This window comes from Trachinotus anak, unplaced genomic scaffold (genome assembly GCF_046630095.1).
Source record: "Trachinotus anak isolate AG129_WGS33_773 ecotype Australia unplaced genomic scaffold, CSIRO_AGI_Tana_v1 ptg000008l, whole genome shotgun sequence".
Taxonomy (NCBI): domain Eukaryota; kingdom Metazoa; phylum Chordata; class Actinopteri; order Carangiformes; family Carangidae; genus Trachinotus; species Trachinotus anak.
Window position 1 is genome coordinate 16,357,012 of NW_027273859.1, and position 21,168 is coordinate 16,378,179.

Below are 21,168 nucleotides of genomic sequence, written 5' to 3' on the forward strand. Positions count from 1 at the left end.
ACAACAACAACAACAACAGCAACAACAACAACAACAACAACAACAACAACTTTATGAAATGAGTACATTCAAAAGTGAGATGTTAGTGCTTCCATTAATGTTGGATTCTTGCTTCTGTATTTTCTTTGTGTTTGTTTTCCTCTGTTCCCTTGGCAACATGCTGTATTCAGATTGTCTCTACTTGGCGATTGAGTTCCTCCTCTCCTGTATTACTACTCCTCTGCTTTATCAGTTCAATAGACTTCAGCTCCAAGTGATGGGTGTTTTATTGGCACAACACCAGTAGAGCCTACTTCAGGCAGAAGCTGACAACTGAGTTGCGTTCATTGCAGAAAAATAACAATCCAAACAGAATGGCTGGGGTATTTATGTTGTTCTTTTTGTTCTGTTTCATCAATGCGTCAGCTATTTTTGCAGCCTAAATTACATTTTGAAAATCCCATTGATATGAATGGACTTCTCTTCCTGCAGGGCTGACTTGACTCTGGGAACTTTTTGCTTTTTTTGTCAAAGGAAATCACATCTTTTTTTCTCTGAGTAATTCGGTGCCCAGCTGAAACATTCAGACAGCAGCAGTGTCTCTGTCACGAGTGATTTCTGTTTTTTACTGTAGATGCTCTGATTTCACCCTTTGTTGTTTTTTCGTTCGGATCTTTCTGGCAACATGTGTCACACTTTTCGTGACAAATGCAGACATTTATTTGTCCTCTGGATGTCCATGATTTTGTGTTTGCACTGGTGTATGAGCAGTCCACTGTAAAACTGTACATCTGTAGGCAAAGCTTGGCCGTAGCATTACTGACGCATCATAAAAAGTGATGTTTCAATTTTTTTTAAGTGGTATTTTTCATCTTTATTCCCCTTTTATCCTCTTTAAAAGTCAAAAAACTGTAAACAATGTGGCAGTGAGGAATGGTTTACTCATAAACCTTTTACTTTATTATAAAGTGTAGGTGTTTTCAGACAGATGATTTCCCATAAAGGATTTTGTCTCATCTCTTTCCCATTCATCTTCTTTTTGCATTTGCCACATCCTCCCCTTTTACTTCTGGTCAGGTTCCATAATTCCAAGCTCTCAATCTCTTTCCATTTTCCTCTCCTTCAGTTGGCTCTCTTTCTTTCCCTCCCTATGTGTCTCATCTGTGCCTCCCTCTCCACTCCCCTCTGCTCCGCTCTGGTGTCCAGGGGCCTGAGGGCGGATTTAGTTAGAGAAATAGTGAGAGAATGACAGAGAGTGCAAAAGGATGATGGCGAGAGGAAGAAAGGAACAGACAGCCATAACCTAGTGTCCTGTGAAGGTCTGGATGCTCATCCAGTCCATATCTGATCCAGTGTCATCCATTACCCTGCTCCGTGAGAGACCAGAATAAAAAGCTGACTTGAAATCAATTCCCAAGCTGGAAATGTCTGGAAATAGCTGCAGAACTCCCTGTGCCATTATTCAGGATTTTACAATAAGCCAGGAGCCAAGCAGCCCAAATGCCAAAATATCTGGTGTCATCTTTTTTCCAGATAATCATTTTTTTAAGTTTTCCGCTGTATGAATACAACATGAACAGTGCAGCCAAAAACCAAACACTTTTCTATCTTTCCTCGAAAATGGCTCCATGTTAACGTCATTGTTGGTCCTCTGATTGCCACAAGAGAAATTCCCTTTCAGTGTGTTGCTGTAGTGTTAGAAGCAGATATCTACTTGCAGCAGAGACACACAAATGGTGGATTTTTGAGTCACAAAATTGATATATGAGAGTTTTTTTTTTCAAATGATAAAAATATATTGGCTGATATTTGGTTTTATTAGAATTGTTTATTTCATAAGGATCCCTTAAATTTATTTTTGATCTTACTAATTTTACAATTACTGTGACCAAGATTTGTGACCAATAGACCAGAGTGTTATAGAAAAGTTGTGTAGCATCCGTGTCTTTGGGTGGAACAGCACAGTTTAGTGTGCTCAGTGTGCCTCCAATTCTTTATTTCTAAATCTTTGAATATCCACATATGTTTACATGCATGACTCCCACAGCCGCAGCACCTGCACTGACCGCAGCTGGTCACAGAGGAACCATCTCCTCACTAGTGAAGCAGATTCAGGATGAGGACTCTGTGTGTTGTGTGAGGAGCTTGTGAACATGCCCCATTACCATACAGGAGGTCGAGACTCCGCTGTTGTTGTCTTCATGCTCTCCTTCTTCAGCTGGTCAGAGAGCAGTGACACACACTAACACATACACACATACACATGCTGGCACACAGGCTGCACCCTCATTATAATATATAATATGGCCATTATCATATTCCTAATTTGCACCCGAATGGTAAAAGACACAAAAAGGACGGGGGGGGACGGGGGGGGGACGGGGGGGGGGGCACAGAGTTACATTCCACAGCAGGGTCATAAATCTTCCATCCTTTGGCTCCTCACTTGCTTCCTCCCCAATATGCACCCACACACACACACACACACACACACAGACATGGACACACACGTCTGTCAGATTTGCACTGCAGTAATTAGGTCTTTCAGGTTATGATAATGTTTGTGCTGTTTTCTGGTTCATCTGCTCACTGGTGCACAGAATGCCATTAATCACACCAGTCTAAATCACATGCTGATTCCGCCACAGTCTCTCAGTGTGGGTGCGTGTGTGTGTGAGCGTGTGTATGTGTGTTTGTGTGTAAGTGTGAATGCCTCATTTGATGACGCATGTTTCTGTCTTCCTACTAACAGAGGTGAGAAATCGAGTGAGAGCGAATGAGGTAGAACGAGAGAGTGAAGGAGAAGCTCACAACCTTATTTCTACCTCTGTATCACTTTTCACAACTTCCTCATTCTCATCTTTCCTGCTGTGTTGGTATTGATGAGAAAGGTAATAAATCTCCATATGACACCTCCATAGCACCTTTGTCTATTCTCCCATTAACAACAACTTCTGCAGAAAAGCAAGACAATTAAAACATGGCTTTCCCTTAACTCAAGGACAATCTGTCAAGCTCCCTGTATGCAAGTATCCTCCCTGCTGTAGTGTCCTTGAGCAAGATGCCGAATCCCTCCCAGGAGCCACGGGAGTGCTGCTGTAGGTGATCTTGGGCTACGACCTCCCTGCAGAGGCAGGCGAAAAGAGAATTTCCCTTGAAGTATCAAAGTAAAATATCTCATTATATTTGCCCCATTTGGCTCTCTCAAACCACGCTGCTGTCTCTGGTTAATCCCAGGCCGTTGCCTTTCACACAGGATCACATGAGTTCATGCAGTTGACCAGCTTAACCACAAAACCAGAAAATTCAGGATGGTTTTGTTGATGAAATTGTGTCGGATGAAGAGTGTTGCAACCGACATAGCTGTGGTAAAATTATCACCATTCTATGTCCTCCTAATGCTGGAATGCCATTGGACATTCACCGTGGAGGTCATGCTACTGGGTTCAAATTTCAACTTAGCAACTTATAGTATACCCAGCAGATACAGTAGATAAAAGGCTTTACTTTGGTAAGAATGTTCCACTCTAGAGGATGACACACCAAAGTCATTCAGCACCTTTAGATTTTTGTGCTACCATCTGCATTGTATTGAAGACTTGATATTTTTTCCAGCCTACCAAGCTCATTACTAACAGTCAGGGACATGGTTTTATAATAAAATTTGTATTGTGGCATTACTCACTAAGATTTTACTCTCTATTCTCTAGTGTGGTCATTTGTATGGAGTATGTAGAAAGAACAATGGTTGTACAGTATGTCCAAGTGAGCCCCAAGATCAATGGCCATAGAAAAAAGTGTCAGAGAAAAAGGGAAAAGAGCATCTTCAAGGACTCAAGATCACATAAAGTCTAACACTTTTGTTTTTCCAGAGGTACATTTTCTTTTGTTCTACTTCCCCGGCTCTGTCTGCCACCTTTTATTCCTCTTTTTTTCATCCTCCTACTCTTTCTTCTTTTCTCCTTGCTCTTCTGCTCTGTTAGATTGCACCCCCACAACACAATGACACGACACATACACATAAGTAGAAACCATAGACTGCACATAAAAACTGATGGTATGTAGATAATGTTGCCTAGGAAATATGCTTGGTGTATCTGAGCAAAGAGTTTAACCGCCTTTGATTTTCCCTGTATCCATGTGTGGTGTGTGTGAGTGAGTGAGTGAGTGAGAGAGAGACAGAGACTAATAGAAGGAGGGATTAAAATATCTTCTTGTTAAAACTGCCCCAGACTGTGGCCGAGAAAACTTGTCACCATGTCACCGCACAGAGACAAGCACACTGTGGCCTTGCATGACACCTGATATAACAAGAATGAGTCTTTTTTTTTTCTCTCTCTCCCGCTATAGAAAAGTTATCCAACTCCAATTACAGCATTGTTGCAAAACTGTTTGCTTTTATACTTTTCATTACACAAAATGCTATTCTGTGTAGACAATAGATCGTATTTAACTCACTTGAAACATAAGAGATAAATTCTCTATAATAAGTGAAGGCATTTGCAGCTGTAGTTAATTAAGTCTGACCTCTGAAGCTGGAACTATATCAAGATGAAAGCTACGTCATCAGTTTGTGATGAAGCTGCAGTTTAAAGGTTCTGGGATGATCAGCTTATTTATAAGTATAATAAGTATAGACTAGATGTTACATGACGAAAAAAGTGGCATCATATAACATGGCAGTACTGCTGGCAGCCAGTACTACTCTGTGATGGTGGCAGCTTACAGGACTGTGACATGGCTCGACCTGCAGCAGGGTGGATAACACCTGCTCATATGGACTGATGTGCTCTTTTGACTTTTATGGCTTGTAGCTCTGCCCAGTAGATGGTCAGTGTTATGAGACTGTCACAGGTGGCCAGGCATATAGATCGGGGTAAAACCCACAGTTTTATTTACTGTGGAGAGTTTGCCATCGTTAAGGGTCGTCAGGCAAAAAAGTCAAACCATTTTTTGACCAACCAAAGTTTGAAATGCACATTATTTAACTTCACGGCATTTCTTTTTGCTGCTACTAATGCTGCACGTACTACTTCTATAAAAAGCAGCCCATTTGATTGATCGATTGAGATTGCTCAGAACATACACCATCTACAAGCATATAATTTCCACATGCCAGCCCTCTGAAAACAATAGTAGTAGCTCATTCAGCTGTAGTCCATTACCTCTGAGCTTACAAGGCTGAAACACTTAAAACCCATTCATCAGCTCTCTGACAGGACAGCCTGCTGCAAACAGATCCAGTCATGCAGCGAATCCTCTCTGCTATAGCTCCCCACAACATTTCAACTTCTGACCTCAGTATCCACCTGCACAACGGCTCTTTCATCATACAGCACATCTTCTTTATGGCTCACTCACTCACTCACTCACACACACACACGCACAAACGCACACGTGCAGACTCAACATAGGTCACACACAAACACACACATAAATATGCACACACTTAAAAGCCTCATCACCTTTGACCTTGTGACCCCAGTTAACTAACTAACCTCTTGTTATTTCCCCTGTTCACTGCACCTCTTTGTGTGGGGCCTCACTGAAAAGACCCAGTCATGCAGGACTGGCAGCCCTGGGGCAACTTCAGCTTCCAGCCTATCAACATATCCATCCATCTTTTTTCTAGTCCGATTCACATATCAACAGAGTTACTCAGTCACTTGCTCGCTTCAGGATTTGAACTTCTAACCTTTGGTTTGCGTGGCTGTGGACATTTCCTGGCATCTCTATGTTTTGTGATGGCCTTTATGTGTATGTTTTTAATGTTTATGTGAAGGCCGACAGGATGCACAAATACAACAAGCAGAGCACTTAGCATTGATATACATTTGAACTTGATCTTGCTGTTTACATGCGGTATAATGAAAGCTGTATATTCAGAGGCTTATAAAGGCAGTGCCAAAACAGCATCCTCTAATACACAACTTTCCATAATTAGTTGTCGACTTTTATAAAACCATATACCATAGCTATTAACCCTGTAGGACATAAGCAATGAAATCCACTTGACTCTTTCCAGATTTGAACTCTTAACCTTCGTGTTTATGTACGGCCATGTGTTACTAATGCAGAGTGTCTCTCAGCACTATGACTGGACTGTTAAGAATTTGGTCTCCAAACTAGTCAAGTAAAAGTTAATGATGCATGCATTTAACTCCTTTCCATATGAACTGAATCTGAACTTCATACTTTGCTGCATAATGCTGTGATCTATTTTCTGAACAGCTAATATGAGATTTGTAAATACGTAATTAACCGCACGGTGACTCTGTGTTAAACGGAATTAAATTGCATCTCAGAATAGTTTGAAATGGAAATGAATCTTTAAATTGAATCACCTAAGACTGAACTCACAACCTCCAGCCATGTTTCCACTACAGTAGTTATCCACCTAATATTCAGTGATGTAATGATGCCTTTACCTGAGCCTTTTCACCATACGATGTTGTGACCTTTTGATTTTACAGTTACTTCTGTACTTTACCTCATGATAAAAGCACCAAGGAATATTTTATTTTGAGGTGTCTTCTAGTGTTTAGCTATTTCAAACTGATGTCTAATTGAACTGGGGAACTTTCTTCCCTTTATTGTTTCATTGGTGCTTTGATGGACATTCTTTTAATTCACATTTCACTCTCACAGCTCGGATGTTTTGGTTTCTCCACAATAACTGAAAGGAACCTTTTCAATAATAAAATAATCTCTTGATCTTTCAGCCACAGAGCAGCACTGCTGAGAGGTGCAACTACATGGAGCCATCAGGTTTCAAATCTTCAACTCTTTTTGAGGATGGTCCTCTCACTCATGGCACATCTGCTGCCCCCGAGTGCTTAGAAAAGAAGAAAGAGTAATACTTCAGATTAAAGTGAAGAGATCTCTTTAAGGGGGAAATACTTTACTGGCAGAAGTTACTCATTATTCCCCTTGCCCCTTTAAAAGCATTTTGTGGTCTCACTGCCTGCTGCCATTTGAGCTTGTGAAGTCTCTCACAGCTTTGAACTGTGTACCCATGCCTTCAAGCTTCACCATTGTTTGCGCGCTCACCAGCATCAATGAGTTGCATCTGGGCCACATGTCAAAATGGTTAGCAATCAACCACCAGTCAACAAACCAGTGACACAACAGAGAAGCTGCATGTTCATCCACACCAACATGAGTCCATGCATTTCTCTGGTGGAGCCCATGAGGTGGAGGCTGTGTTTAATTTAAGTGTGAGTGAACAACTAGGACACTTCTACTAGCTGTACACTCTCCCTGCTGCTGAGTGAGGAACGACATGTTTATGCTTATGAGTACTGTTTATAGCACCAAGAACACAAAGATGACATGTTGAGGTTAATGTTCGAACCATCTTAGACTTAACTAACTATGTTAGAGATGAATTTTTAATGTTCATGCAAAAGTGCTCGCCTCGAACAGCAAGCATACAGTCAACATGGCTCCTGTTGAATCATGTATGAAGTTTCTTTGTATACAGTGCCAGTCGAATGCTGTGCACTAAACTGATTATCTTACTCATGCAGTTTTTCATGTGAAAAATAAATAGATACATATATAATTATTTACTGCACAGGCCTGAAGTTTCAGACCGAGACTTGTCCAAGCAAACAAACACATCAAAAATCTGAAATGACAGTGACAAATATCATTGTCATTTACAAATGTTCTCTAAATCTTCAATACCTGGTTAAATCCTGGAATAACAAACTGTGGACTGTTAAAAGCACTTCTGTTTTACTCTTAATATTTTCTATGTCCAACCATCCAGAACACATTCAGTTAACTAGCTGGCAAGTTATGGCCTGTTCTGTGCCTCCACTACACAGATGTGCATCTGTGGAAGACGAAATGAGGTGAGGAGGGAAATATCACTGCACTGCAGTCAGTGTATCATTGTGTTTTAATGAGTGAAAATGATATTTAATTGTAACATTTAATGTGTCATAGTAATATTGATGATGTAGGGCTGCACCTTCCCCAAATATGCCAAAACCCTCAGGTCCTGTTGAGCTCACACTGGGACGTCTAGTGTGAAAACCCTGTAACAGGTTTCACTCAGGCTCACTTTATTCATGTATTTATTTAGTATTTACTTTATTTGCCACTTGAATTTAGCAATGATTCAGTCTTTTATGTGCAGGGAATGTCTCCTTTTTTTTCCTTAGACACCTATGAAACCCTTTCAGAGCCCATTGTGTGATTGTAAAAGGCTTCAGATTTGACCAAAATAAGGCTGAAAATTAAATGAGGCTGCTCCTCTCCTGCTTTCCCTTTCTTTTCTCTCTATCCCTCTCTCTCTCTCTCTCTCTCGGTCACTCACACACACATAGCCTCACTGTTGAGATTGTTGCGCCTCTGCTCAGTAACCACTGCTCCAGTTCCCACAAGCCCAAGCACAGCTCATTTCAGAAATTAGTACTTGTGAGGGTAGTGGACCCAAGATAAAAGTTAATTAGGACCCTGGCAACAGAGGATCAGACGGAAAGAGGGACAAATGAATGGAGATGGTGTTAAAGGAATAACTTGACATTTTGGACTTTAGTGTTTTTCTTTCTCGTCTGCCTCACATTCTGGCAGACCAAATTCCCCGTGCTGGCACTTGAGATTCCAAAATGGCATGTGAGCTCTGCTGGCATTTTCATTAAAACTATTAGCTAACACTAGCTGTGAGCTAGCTCATTAGCTTGCAACCAAAGTGACTCATTTCAAGGAAGAATGCAACACTAATGATGTGTTTTTATGTTAGCACAAAAACAAATTAGTTTTTTCATTTTTCTCCACCGGGAAAAATCCCTGTAGAAGACAAAATAACAAACCGACAAATGTTTCCAAATGTTGCTAAATGTTGTTAAAATTAGGAGAAAATTATGTGACAAATTGTGACCAAACGTGGGACCCACAGGACAAGGAAATGGTAAAAAAAAGAAATGCCAAAGTGAGAAGCCATTGTGAAGAGTAGGAGAGAACGAATAGGAAAAGATGAAATAGGGATTTTACAAAGGCATAGATTTGCATCTTTAGCTGTAGTTTATAGAGAGTGCGTAAGCATTGTTGAGATAAAGGAGAGATGGGAGGGACAATTGTGCTCTGTCAGTGGGTATTCATGAGAGACAGAAAACAAGGAGAGGGCAAGAGAGAGAACTATGGTCAGTAATGTGTCTGTAATAAGGTCAGAGGCAGAAGTCCATTACGAAACTCCTTTGAGGCTCTATTTATAGTGACCTAAGGAGGAAGGGAAGGAGGAAAGGATATAGAGAGCAAGTGAAGTAGTGAAAAAAGAGAAGAGTTTGAGATGAAGAGGTAAAGTAGGGGAGGGCTGAGAAAATGAAGTGGGGGGCAGTGAGTGGAAGGATGCCAGAGAACAAAGCAGGGAGGCAAAGTGTTAGAAAAGAGCGGAGATGGGAAAGGCGAGAAATGGGGGATAGAAGATGAGAGTGTTAAGTGTGGAAAGATGCCACAGAGAGAAAGAGAGAGAAGGAGGAAAGGATGGAGGGAGGACTAAGAAGGAGGAGAAGAGGAGAGGAAGACAGCAGGAGAGATGGATAGTTAGGCTAGTCATGCGGTCGGAAGGAATGACGGTGGGATGGGGAGATGGTAGAGAGGAGGGATAAGAAGGCAAGAGAGAGACAGTGAGCCTCCAGATGGAGAAAGGCATGAGCAGTGAAATGTCTGATCCAATTTTATCTTCAGCTCTGAATCAAATAGCCAAAATATGGGAAAATCTTCAAATGAAATAAGCCTGTAAGCTGTTCTTAATCGTTTGAGTTGAGGCCATCTTTATTATCTTATTGTGTTCTTGTGTGTGCGTATGCATGTGTGTGTTCATTGTGCCCATTTTTACTCACCAAATAGATGATCTACAAAACTGGGCTGAGCATGCCTTTTTAATTCCTTTATGAGGGGAACAGGGGAGGGGGGTGATGGGGAGCAATCGGGATGAGGAGATATGACATAGGGGAAAGGATGGATGGAAGACATGAAAACACAGATGTATCAGAGGAACATTAGACAAAACAATGAAAATGCCAGCAGGAAGGATGGCTTGCACAAAATGGGTGGGTGGGTGGTTTTGGGTTGATGTGAAATGCCGCCCTGGGGAAGTGACCAAAGAGAAAGAGAAGGTTAAATCTACGTCATTACTTCAAGGTGAAGGGAACAGAATAAAAAGGGTGCACATGTGACTATAATCAGGTTTCGTAAGGGAATCAGAAAAGACATCACGGATCCAGACGAAAAGGGGCGTAGAAACATATTGGAGAGGTAGAAAAATAAGTAATCATAAAAACAGCCAGACCTACATAGAGAGGAGAATATGCATACACACACACGTTGAACAGAGACAGCTGGGTGGATAGTGAGCCATGGATCATATACAGCACAGACGTACAAACAACCAGCCAGCCAGTCATATTATCAGCTGTCAGCCACCCAGAAAAACATTATCCTATCTCCCCGAAAATAGAAGTCCTTCCCCGGCCAATGTTTTGATATTCTAATGCACTGCCCTGCGCTGGCTGCTTGTATTAATAGTGATGCTGAGCTGTGATAGTAGAACATGAATGAAAGTGAAACTTTGCTTTCCCCTCAGGCATAGGATAAGGGAGACAGAACCCATCTGCTAGATAACATTACACAGCATCTTGCACAAGTTTGTACCCCCACAAGCTTACATAACACTGTGCATATGAATGAGATATTCTATCTGAATGTGTGTGGTGTGTGTACATTTGCGTGTGAAATGCAAAATGAGACCTCACGATTGTGAAATAATTAGAATCGTTTTCTTTCTCACACCGTCCATGTGGTTGGCAGTTTTCTCCTTGTTTTCTTATCTGGTTTTCTCCTGCTTGAATGCGTCGCTTTCTCGTTATGGTGTTAATGCAGTATCACTGCATTATTCAGCTTCAGACAGACCCCGTGATTAAACAGCTTTGCAAATTACGCTTGTGATGGTTTGTAAACTGCAATCCTTGCGTTTGGCAAAAGAAACACATAGGTATTATGTTGTGAATTTGTTTGGGCAAAATTACAAGATGTAGATGTACATGACAAAGTCTTGAGAGTCTGGAGTAGTCTGGTTTCTACCCAGCGTAACTGAGGAGAGGTGGAGAGAATTAAATGAAAGATGTGAGAGAGGAGAGTTGCCCTAAATGGCCAGGCCATTACCGCTTCTCACACCAGTGACCTAGTTCATAGGAGGAAGTGGAAACCCACAGCATAACCGGGGACTGAAACAGATGATCACAGTGGCTAATAGAGTGGCATTTAGGGTTCAACCCATGTACTGAGTCACATAAAACACACATACAAAAAACTGTAGCCAAAGCCTCATTGCTTGGTGCTCAGCCTTAGCATAGCTGAATCGGATATAAACCCCTGCTGTGGACCATCCAGTGCTGTCCAGTAAGGTGTGTCCGTACACCTCAGCTGACTCACACTGCTGAAAGTGGACATATGTGCTGGCTAAAAGCCATTTCAGGACAAATGAGGCATGCTCATTGCTCAGTTTTTCTCAGTTCGTCATATAGAGCAGTATACTGTATGCCTTTCCCCTCTCTCTCTGTCTCTCTCTCTCTCTCTCCTTCTGAGCCTTAGAACCAGACTACTTTCCAAAAACATGTGTAGTGAGGAATAAATAGCTCAGAAAATCACATTCAGAAAGATGCTTGAAGCAAAGAAACCTGTGTAAGCGTAGAGAGGAAGAGCGAGAGCGGGAGAGGAAAGTCAGTGTTGGAGGAAGAGAGTGAAGCTGTACAATAATGCAGCAGCTAACAACAGCTGCAGCAGTTGTCATTCAGGACAAGCATAGATGCAAATGCATCCCTAAGTGTGTGTGTGTGTGTGTGTGTGTGTGTGCGTGCATGCATATGCGTGCAATGGATGGAAGAGAAAGCCATAAAAAAAAAAAGCTTCTGAGCACTCTCACACTACCTACCTGCAAACGCCCACTCATCAGCTGCTCCTGTGCTCTATGTGTTCTCGCTTAAAATGTGACTGTACCCAGTTGATGTATGTGTGATGTATGCCCAACTGTGAGTATCTCAATGTGACTCCCCAGCAAGCAGCATCTGAGATGGTGTTTATGCCTAAGAAATATTTTCTTTACAATAAATACATTTTTTTTTAATTCCTTCCCCTCTATCTATCTTTTTAATAGCTCCTCTTTCATCTTGACCTCATAATACAAAACATATCAGTAAGATTCAAATAATTCAGATAATTTCAATTAGCTTTTGAGCGAAAATCTTTTGTCGATTTTTAATTTTTTTATTTTTTCAGTCCACTGGAGCATTGCAGGAACTCCTAAACTCATTATTGTGATGCTGTTGTCTGAACTTTCCTGCACATCATTAGTTGGAGTTTGTAGCAAACACTGCTAGAAAGAAAAAGTGGGAAAACTTAAGGAATCATCAGAGGCTTCGTCTGTACAACATTTCATGGTTAATTCATCCAGTAGTTGTTGAGATATTTCAGTCTGAACCAGAGTGTTAGGCTGACCAACCACTCCTACAGCTACAGAGGCGCTTCTACTGCTAAAAACTGAAACATACTAAATGAAGGCTAACTAAAATATCAGTCCTAAAATTGACTTTTTATGACTAAAAAGAGGCCTTCAGCTACTCATGGAAATACACATGCATGCAGGTGCATGTGTAATTGCATAATGTGGTACATGATTGTGGTCGCTATTGACTGATGCTATTATAGACTCATGCTGACCTCTGTATAGCCTCCAGAAAGCTACTAGTATATTAATTACTCCACTACTCTACACATATTCAGATATTCATAATATAATAACATGAAGCAGTGGAGGCAATAAGAAGCACAACATATCTGCATAAATGCACATGCATGCACAAATGCATCAGCATATACAATTGCATAGACTTGCAGTATGCTATGTTTAAAAATACATGTGCACTGACAACCCTCCGTCCACACTCAAACACATACACTAATGTGCACGTTGGGCGCACCCTGTCCTTATAACAAGAAGCAATGCAGCTTTTTGAATTCTAATTTGGGAATAAATAAAATATGCATATTGCCAAAAACACTTCTGTATTTGTGTGTGTGTGTCCATAAGTCTCATATTGCATGTGTGTGTGGCTCTAATATAACTACAGTAACTGGGCTTTACCCCAAGGTGTCAACACATGAACGTATATGAATACAGTTTAGCAAGTACTGTTGTCTCTCAAGCACGTACACAGTAGAGAATATCAAAAAGTTGTCATAATGTTATTTGTTGCTTTGCACAGAAGCTTCTGTAGCAAGACAGAGACACAAGAATCAAATAAAAATCTGACTTCTGGAGGAAACAAAGGACATAAGGAAGGAGAATATTACATAACATCTTCACAAAAAGTGTTGCTGCTTCTCTCTTTTTCACTCTCTCTGTTTCTTAATATTTGTCTCTTCTTTAATTGTTTTTCTCTGTTGCTGTGCAAACATCACTCTCACTAAGTAGTCAGAGTAAAATGAGGAATTTTTCGTACTGTGAGGACTTGGTTACAGTGTATAGTATATGTCTTAACCACTACAGGCCACCCAGGATATAACGTACGTCTTTTCTTTTCATTCTACACATAGTGGCTGTTCTTTACTTCTTTTTAACTGATGCCAGCTGTGGCCTGACACAGTCACCCCTCAGCAGGCAGGGCCGTAAATCTAGTTCCAGGCTTTGGATGGGGCCTTATATGTCACACACAATGAAAGTCTGAGGACGCCAAACAGCTGTCACTGTCTGCTCCCATATTGAGATACTTTAGCTCTCAAACTACTCTCTGCTATTATGCATTGCCTAGTATAGCTCTGAAAGCCTGGTGGATATATAATTGGCTATGACAAGCAGTGTGCTGTGCATGTTATATTATATCTTCCTGGGGTTATTTCTGTCATCAAACAGTCTTGGTCGGCTCAGTCTTAAAGGAGTTCCTCTCCCATGTAAAATAATGCAGATGTTCGTTTGTATTAGATTCTATTCCAACAAATCTGTAGTAGAATGTGATTTACTGTCGGACTTTTGTTGTATGTTTGCATTGAACTGTGCAAGTTTGACTATTTTAGTGTGTTTTCCTGAAGTTTATACTCAAAAATATGTAAATGTAATTCATCCCTTTGGACAAAGGTAATGGAATGGTTAGGTTCTTTCACATTGCACTCGTGTCTTGAATAAAGTGGCTTTTATCAATGTGCCGATTGAGGATAAGACCCCGATTAAGTTTCAAGTGGATGCAGATGATGTGTGGCTGCCTGGTGTCTTGTTTCACGGGATATGACACTCCAGGACATGGTGTATAATTCCCTGGCATGCTGTGTCAAGTAGCTCAACTGACTCTTTGCCCACCTTCAATCTCTTCTTTATAAACAGATCTGACTCTGAGAAAAGCTCCCACCCCGACACCTGCATACTGGCAGTGTATATGTTATCATGTCTTTTGTGAGCCAGCATGACTTTGCTGGTCCTTGTTTTATCACCCTCATCTGAACCACTTATCACCCGAACACAACTCTGAATACAGCAGAGAGAAAAACACAAACAGAAATACATGAGAGAGAGGAAGAAAGATGGGAAGATTAAAAGTGTGCCATGACTGGAACTAATAGTGTGTTGTTTGTTGTTTGTTTTTTGTTTTTTTTCTAATCTGTACTCACGGGGAAACAGCTCCTGAATGCCCTCAACACAACTGACTGTAAATGGAAGTTGTTCCAAAGAGAGATTTGATTTGTTCTTTTGTGCTTGCAAAACAGAAAAAAATCAAACTACTTGAGTAAAACTGACACAATAGCATATGCTGCTGACAGAATTATGAATAAAGGCCCAAATTACTATTATTATTTTTAAATAGATTGGAAAGCCTTGCTCAATAATTCATCTCATTTTTAAAAAAAAGGCAATGCAAGAGATGCAGTAGCATACAAAATACTGCAAACAATAATATGCACTGATCATGGATTGCAGGTTTATCTTCAGGCAAAACTGGGTAAAGAAAATCTTACCCAGACGTATAGCTATTGTTACAAAGCCTGGATAATTAAAAAGTGGATGAGTAAACACTTAAGACAGTTGAACACGTAATCCCCAATGGAAAGTTGAAAAAAGAGAATAATAAAAGCATTTGTTATTTTCTGAGAGACTGAAGAGCAGGCAGTTCATAGACTGTGTATGTATGTGTGTTTGCTAGTATGTATGCTCCTAGTACAGTATGGGTTTGTCTGTTTAAGGTGTGTGTGTAAATGAAAATATGCTCTTGTGGGTTTGCTTGCATGCTTGTGTACCTCCTGTTTGCACATTTTTCTTTGCCTGCAAATTTGTGTGTGTGTGTGTGTGTGTGTGTGTGTGTGTGTGTGTGTGTGTGTGTGTGTGTGTGTGTGTGTGTGTTCACCCATCTGTGTGTCTTTGTGTGTTTGGGAAATGGGCAGCATCATATATCTAATTCCAGAGCAATGATACACTAGCTTTCTGCTGTCCCATCATCCCTCACTTTCCCTCTCTCTCAGTTTTCATCTCTTTCTTCATCTCCCTAAACACCATGAATTACCCTAAGCATTTTCAAGATTCAAAGAGGGCATTTCAATTGAATGTGATATAGTAAAGAGTAAAAGTGTGTGTGTGTGTGTGTGTGTGTGTGTGTGTGTGTGTGTGTGTGTGTGTGTGTGTGTGGTGTGTGTTTGTGAGGCTCAGAGAAAAAGAGAGATCTCAAGAAAAAGAAGAAATATATGAGCCCATGTGTTTTTAAGTATTTTTCTTCTAGTCTATACAAATGTTTTTGTGCCTATCCGTTTGTGGGGGTGTGTGTATTTTATTTTTGTCTGTATATGTCTGTGTGTGACTTGTATAATTTGGCAGCAAAAGTTTCTGAGATAGACAGGGATGTTCCAGCTTTGTTTGCTTAGTTGTCTGTGCGTGTGGTGTGTCTTTGTCCGTGTCTGTGTGTGTGTGTGTGTTTTGTTGATAGTGTCTGTGGTAGAGGATTAGGAGTGAAGGGGTACCAGTTTTGAAAGTGTGTTTGTGTCTATTTATGGTGTGTGTGTGTGTGTGTGTGTGTGTGTGTGTGTGTGTGTGTGTGTGCGCCTGTTTCTCAGTATGCGTATGTTTTTTCAGCTGCTGCTGATTTTAACTAACAGATAAGACGTTAAGGAGTATGATCTCATGATTTCCACGGCTACTGCACTGATACACATCACAGACCACTTACTGAGAACACAAGACCTTATCACACACACTCACACAGACCCAAACGCACATTCCTACCCATGACACATTTTGACCCTATATGGCTGGGTTTGACTTGCTTTAGGTGGCAGACATGGTTACATAGGTCTGAGGTCCTCAGCCTCAGACCCTTGAAAATACAAGTGATGTTTTAAAAGAAGTTACAGTGCTGGTTATCAGTATTGCTGTTGAGCAGCTTCAAGGGGTTCAGTAGATAGGGTACAATAGGTACATAGCCACATGATAGATATCAGTAAGTAAGTCTCAACTAGGTATCAATTATCCTTCCTATCTTGTGTGACTCTGTATCAAGGTAGCCTACTTTTTTTTACTGAAAACACTCAAACCTGGCAACTCTGTGTGGACCTTACCGATGACACTGTGAGAAGTTGAAGTGACAAGACATTTGCGCAGACATTGGCAAAAACATGTTCCTACCATACTTATCCAAATCTATGACTAGGAGTGGCCTATGTTATTTTTATATTGACAGTATTGTAGTATAAGTGTAATATAGGGTTGTCTTCACACCATGACTACTAATGTTAGTATTAGAGGTCCATTTCATTAGATCTACCTCTCTCCTTTCTTTTCCTCTCCTATTGATCCATCAGTCTCTCCATCCCTATGATAGATCAGTTCACATTGTCAGTGGCACTCAAATATGATTGGTCACTTCTCATGACATCATTTACAGATTTTTATTGGTTGGGTTAGTAGGTTTTCTGAAGTGGGCAGGCCTACAGGCGTGAACGAGGGAATAAATGTGGTTTTTGCCCGTGGTACATATTTACTACATACCGTAAATCGAGCCTGGACATTGTTCTGCTACAGCCATCCATTATTGATGACAGCATTCAGGCAAGACATTTATGAGCTGGGCTGTTAGGATCAGTAATTCACTCTGTCAGGAGATCAGGAGAGAGAAGTGGGGGTAAAGGGGATCAGAAACGAAGAAAAGAGAAGATTTAGGAAGAAGAAGGAAATGGAAAACCGATGGGAAGAGGAAAAGTGTGACTTTGTGAGAGGAGAGAAGCAAGGATGGTGCAGAGGAGAAAGGAAGTAGTAGGCATTTTTGAGACAAAGGTTTTATTCATGGGAAAATTTCTCTCCATCCCTCCCCTTTTCTCCATTTCACCCACCCTTCTCTCTGGCTATCATGTTTCTTATGCCAATCAATAATTTATAGCTGTCGCTCCAGAGCAATGAACCGCCCCCCCACCCTCCCCCACCCCCTTCCAGCTCTGAATGACAGATGAGGGTGAGAATGGGTGTTGGGTCAAAGTGAAAAGCGGGAGGGGTGTAAAGCAGAGTGGTGGAGAAACATAAAGTAACAAGAAATGTGCAGTAGCGAAAAGAGAAGGCAGTGCAGTGAGAGTGAGAAATGAGACTGACAGAGAAATGGGTGAACATGACATTGGATAAATAACCAAGAGTGGGAGAAAATGAAATTATGTAGTGAAAACGTCTACCAATTTTCATACTCTCAGAGAACTAATTACAGAAGTATGAGAGAAGATGTCAGCTTTGTGACATCAAAGTGGGGACACTGCCAACTCATTTTTCCCTATTCGTGGCTTGTTGTTTTACCCAAGCTGCTTTTAGCTCCTAGCCCACAGCATACTGCTATTCTCTGAGATAAGGACCACAACTACACACACACAGTCAGGGTGCACAGTTATATTTAGTTTTTTTTTTTTTTTTGTATATTTGTGTGTTTGTGTTTGTAGGATGTGTGTGTGTGTGTGTGTGTGTAGCAATGGCACATTAGTACTGGAAAAAAAGAGGTTGAACCTTGCAGCTGTGTGTCAAAAAGGCTCTGTGTGTGGAAATTTTCCCATGACTCACATCTCTCCAGGTGAGGCAGTCTCACACACACACACACACACACACAGAGAGAGAGAGAGAGAGTGAGAGAAAACAGGACAGTTTTAATGAAACTGGTTGAGGAGGATGATGATGATGATGATGGAGTGGAGGGAAATTACAAGGTAAAAGAAAAATGCCCATTCACGTGTGTGCAGGAGAGAATGGGAGAGAAAGAAAGAAAGAAAGGCCTCTTCCTCTCCCTCCCACCTGCTCTTGTAATCCTCTGTGTTTTGGTGAACTTGGCAACCTGGTGACAAAACATCCTTGGTGTCCCTTTGATTGAGGCCACGGGTGGGCGTGAAGTTTGGACAGACTGAAAAGAGAGTGGAGGAGAGAGAGCGCAGGATGGAGGAGGATAAAGAAGTTGCTGATGCCCTCAGGGTTGGCTGCTCTGTCTGTTCAACTATTTCCTCCTGTCTATCTATCTGTCTGCCCATGTCTTTCTCTACTATATAGCATGATTTACAACAAATGTTGCCTGAAAAGTTAGAGATTAATATTTGATTAGAATAGAGGAAGGATCTTTGAATATATACCTAATTGATATTGATAATGCTTATATGGAACCTAGTTCTAGAGCTTGTGACAGGAAGGGAAAATAGCTTGTGTCAAATGAAACCTGTATTGTTTAAGTAGATTGTAGATTATATATTATTTGTTTATTAATTTCCAATGGGTTGACTGAGATTTAGTGTATATGTAGGAGCTGTTATGTTTTCTGTGTGTTTCTTTATATTCACAGAAAGCTGTGTGTCTTTACTGTAAATCCCTCTGTTGGAGATCTTTTGGGATTTCCAGGCTGTCTGTATAGGATTAAACTTGCATGAGCTTTAAGTAGTTGCTGCTGGTGGGTATGTAGCATTTTTTTTTGTTTGTTTTTTTGCTGGTGATTAAAGCAAGGCAGATACTATGCATTTTTATAAATGTATGTGTGTGTTACTCACACTACGCATTTAAATTGGCATTTTTGCATGGCCTGATCAGTTGACCAGCCAAGAAGGATGCACAGAATCCCTGGTCGAAAGGCTGCATTTCTTTATGCAAAATTCAATATGGTGTCTGATGTTCAGTTTTCTATCACAGAGTCTCAGTCAAGACTACAATTCTATCCACAACATATAAAATACTACTTCAATATGATTAGAATAAACTCACTACAGTTTATCACAGATCTGTTGACAGCAGCCATGGGGCAGATTGGACCATGGAACTGCTTAAACTGCAAGATAGTGGACGAAAATATCACCTGAGGGTTAGATCATTGATATTGAGGGAAGCCAGGCATGGTGACCCCGCTCATGTCTCCCTTTCTTTTTTGCCCCTTCTCTATCAATTTGTCTTTGTCCATAAATTGGACACCACAATCAGGTGCTGATTAAAGGTGCATTTCATGGCTCAGTGGAAGAAAATGGTTCTCTGTCCAGGTCACTGACTTGTGACACAGCAATTATTAGTGATCAGATGAAAACAGCAATGTCTAGTACACACTCAGTTCAGGGGTAAAGTGTTAGACAATGCTGCTCACTGGTGTGAATCACAGAACGGGAATGAATGATTGAAAGAATGCAACATATTCTCTCTGAACCAACTTTGTACCTGTTAGTCCTCAAAGTGAGTTGATAAAACAAAGACTGACTGAGCTTGAAACTGTGAAAAATGTTCTCTGCCTAATAGCACTGACTGTAATAATTGTAACCTTTTCCTTTTTTTCCTCCCACAGTGAGAGATGATGATGACTTCTTGAGTCTGAGCGAGCTCCCGGAGACCTTCCCCTCCGACCCGCCAGAGCCTTTACCTCATTTCCTGTTTGAACCTGAGGAAGGCTACATTGTCAAGAATAAGCCTGTCAATCTCTACTGCAAAGCAACACCTGCCACACAGATTTACTTCAAGTGCAACAGCGAGTGGGTCCATCAGAAGGACCACACTGTGGAGGAGAGGGTGGATGAAAACTCAGGTGAGTGAAATCCACAGTATTACATAAGCGACAGCTGTCGGCTGGATGGCCGGACATTAAAACCTTTCTGGCTGACTAATTTTCTTACAAATCACGTCACATTACCTTTTCTATCCTTTAACCTTATAACTATAACCTTCAACCATATGAAGGATTTTAGTCATTGCAAATCTGGATCTGAAGTTATCAGAGAAACAAGCTGAAGAAAACAGCCTCTCTAACAGCCCCTCCCCAGCTCCTTTGTCCATCCAAAAGTGTCTTAGAAACACTGATTTTTAATGTGAAACTGCCTTATTCAGCATTTTTAATGGTTTTAATTACCTGGTCTGTTTGTTTTGGAGAGGAGGTGATAAATGCAGATAATGCGACTCCTGAACAATGAACACTGAAGGAATCCTTACCTAAAAACAAGATGAGCACCTAGAAACAAGCTGAGCTAACGTTATTGACAGGTCAGCTTATAGCCTGCAGACTGTCCTGAAGAGCATTGGAGAAATACAGATTTTTTTTTACGCGAAACTGCTTTATTCAGTGATTCTGAGACAAAGTAAAATTTCTGGCACAACTTCACCTACTTCCAAGGTGCGGGGAGAAAGAGTGAAGTCCAAAGAGGTCAAAACTACAGCAACGCTTGCAGTAAACAGAAGAACTTTATTAGACTGATGTGTTTCGGCTTGTGGCCTTCATCAGGGTCATTGTCATATTCAGTGTTTTCACCAGTTCTAATTATTGCTGACCTCTGCAGATAATATATCTCCTGGGAAAAAACCTGATCATGAACAATGTACGCTGAAGGAATCATAACCTTAAAATGAAATAAGTTGTTCAACAGCGAAGACAGCAACTCCTGTAATCCCATGTTAATTCACAATGTCAGCAAATTATTATTTTGAGAGACTCCTAGTAGCAGCTTTCCTTTGTAAATAAAATACAGTTTGGTACCATCTTTATGTTAAAAAAGTTATATTTTGAAGCAGCAGCATAGTGGAAAACCCTGAAAGCCTAGAGCGCACACTCACATCCACACAAATACACACATAGATCTAAACCAGAGCTTTGTTTGAAGTGCAATAGAAAGTGGGCGGATCGGATCATAATGTTGAAAAATGGGTGGAAAAAGACATTAAATGAAAAC

General features: G+C 40.8%; 1 protein-coding gene across 2 annotated transcripts in view; it reads left to right on the plus strand.

Moving 5' to 3' along the window:
* The window catches only part of unc5ca (unc-5 netrin receptor Ca), a 178,561-nt gene that overhangs the window by 66,394 nt on the left and 90,999 nt on the right, over positions 1 to 21,168 (plus strand). For both annotated transcript variants that reach the window (XM_071483090.1, XM_071483089.1), the window contains exon 2: positions 19,797 to 20,033. In XM_071483090.1, coding sequence (XP_071339191.1) covers positions 19,797 to 20,033 — 237 coding nt within the window. The remainder of the gene's footprint in view (positions 1 to 19,796; positions 20,034 to 21,168) is intronic.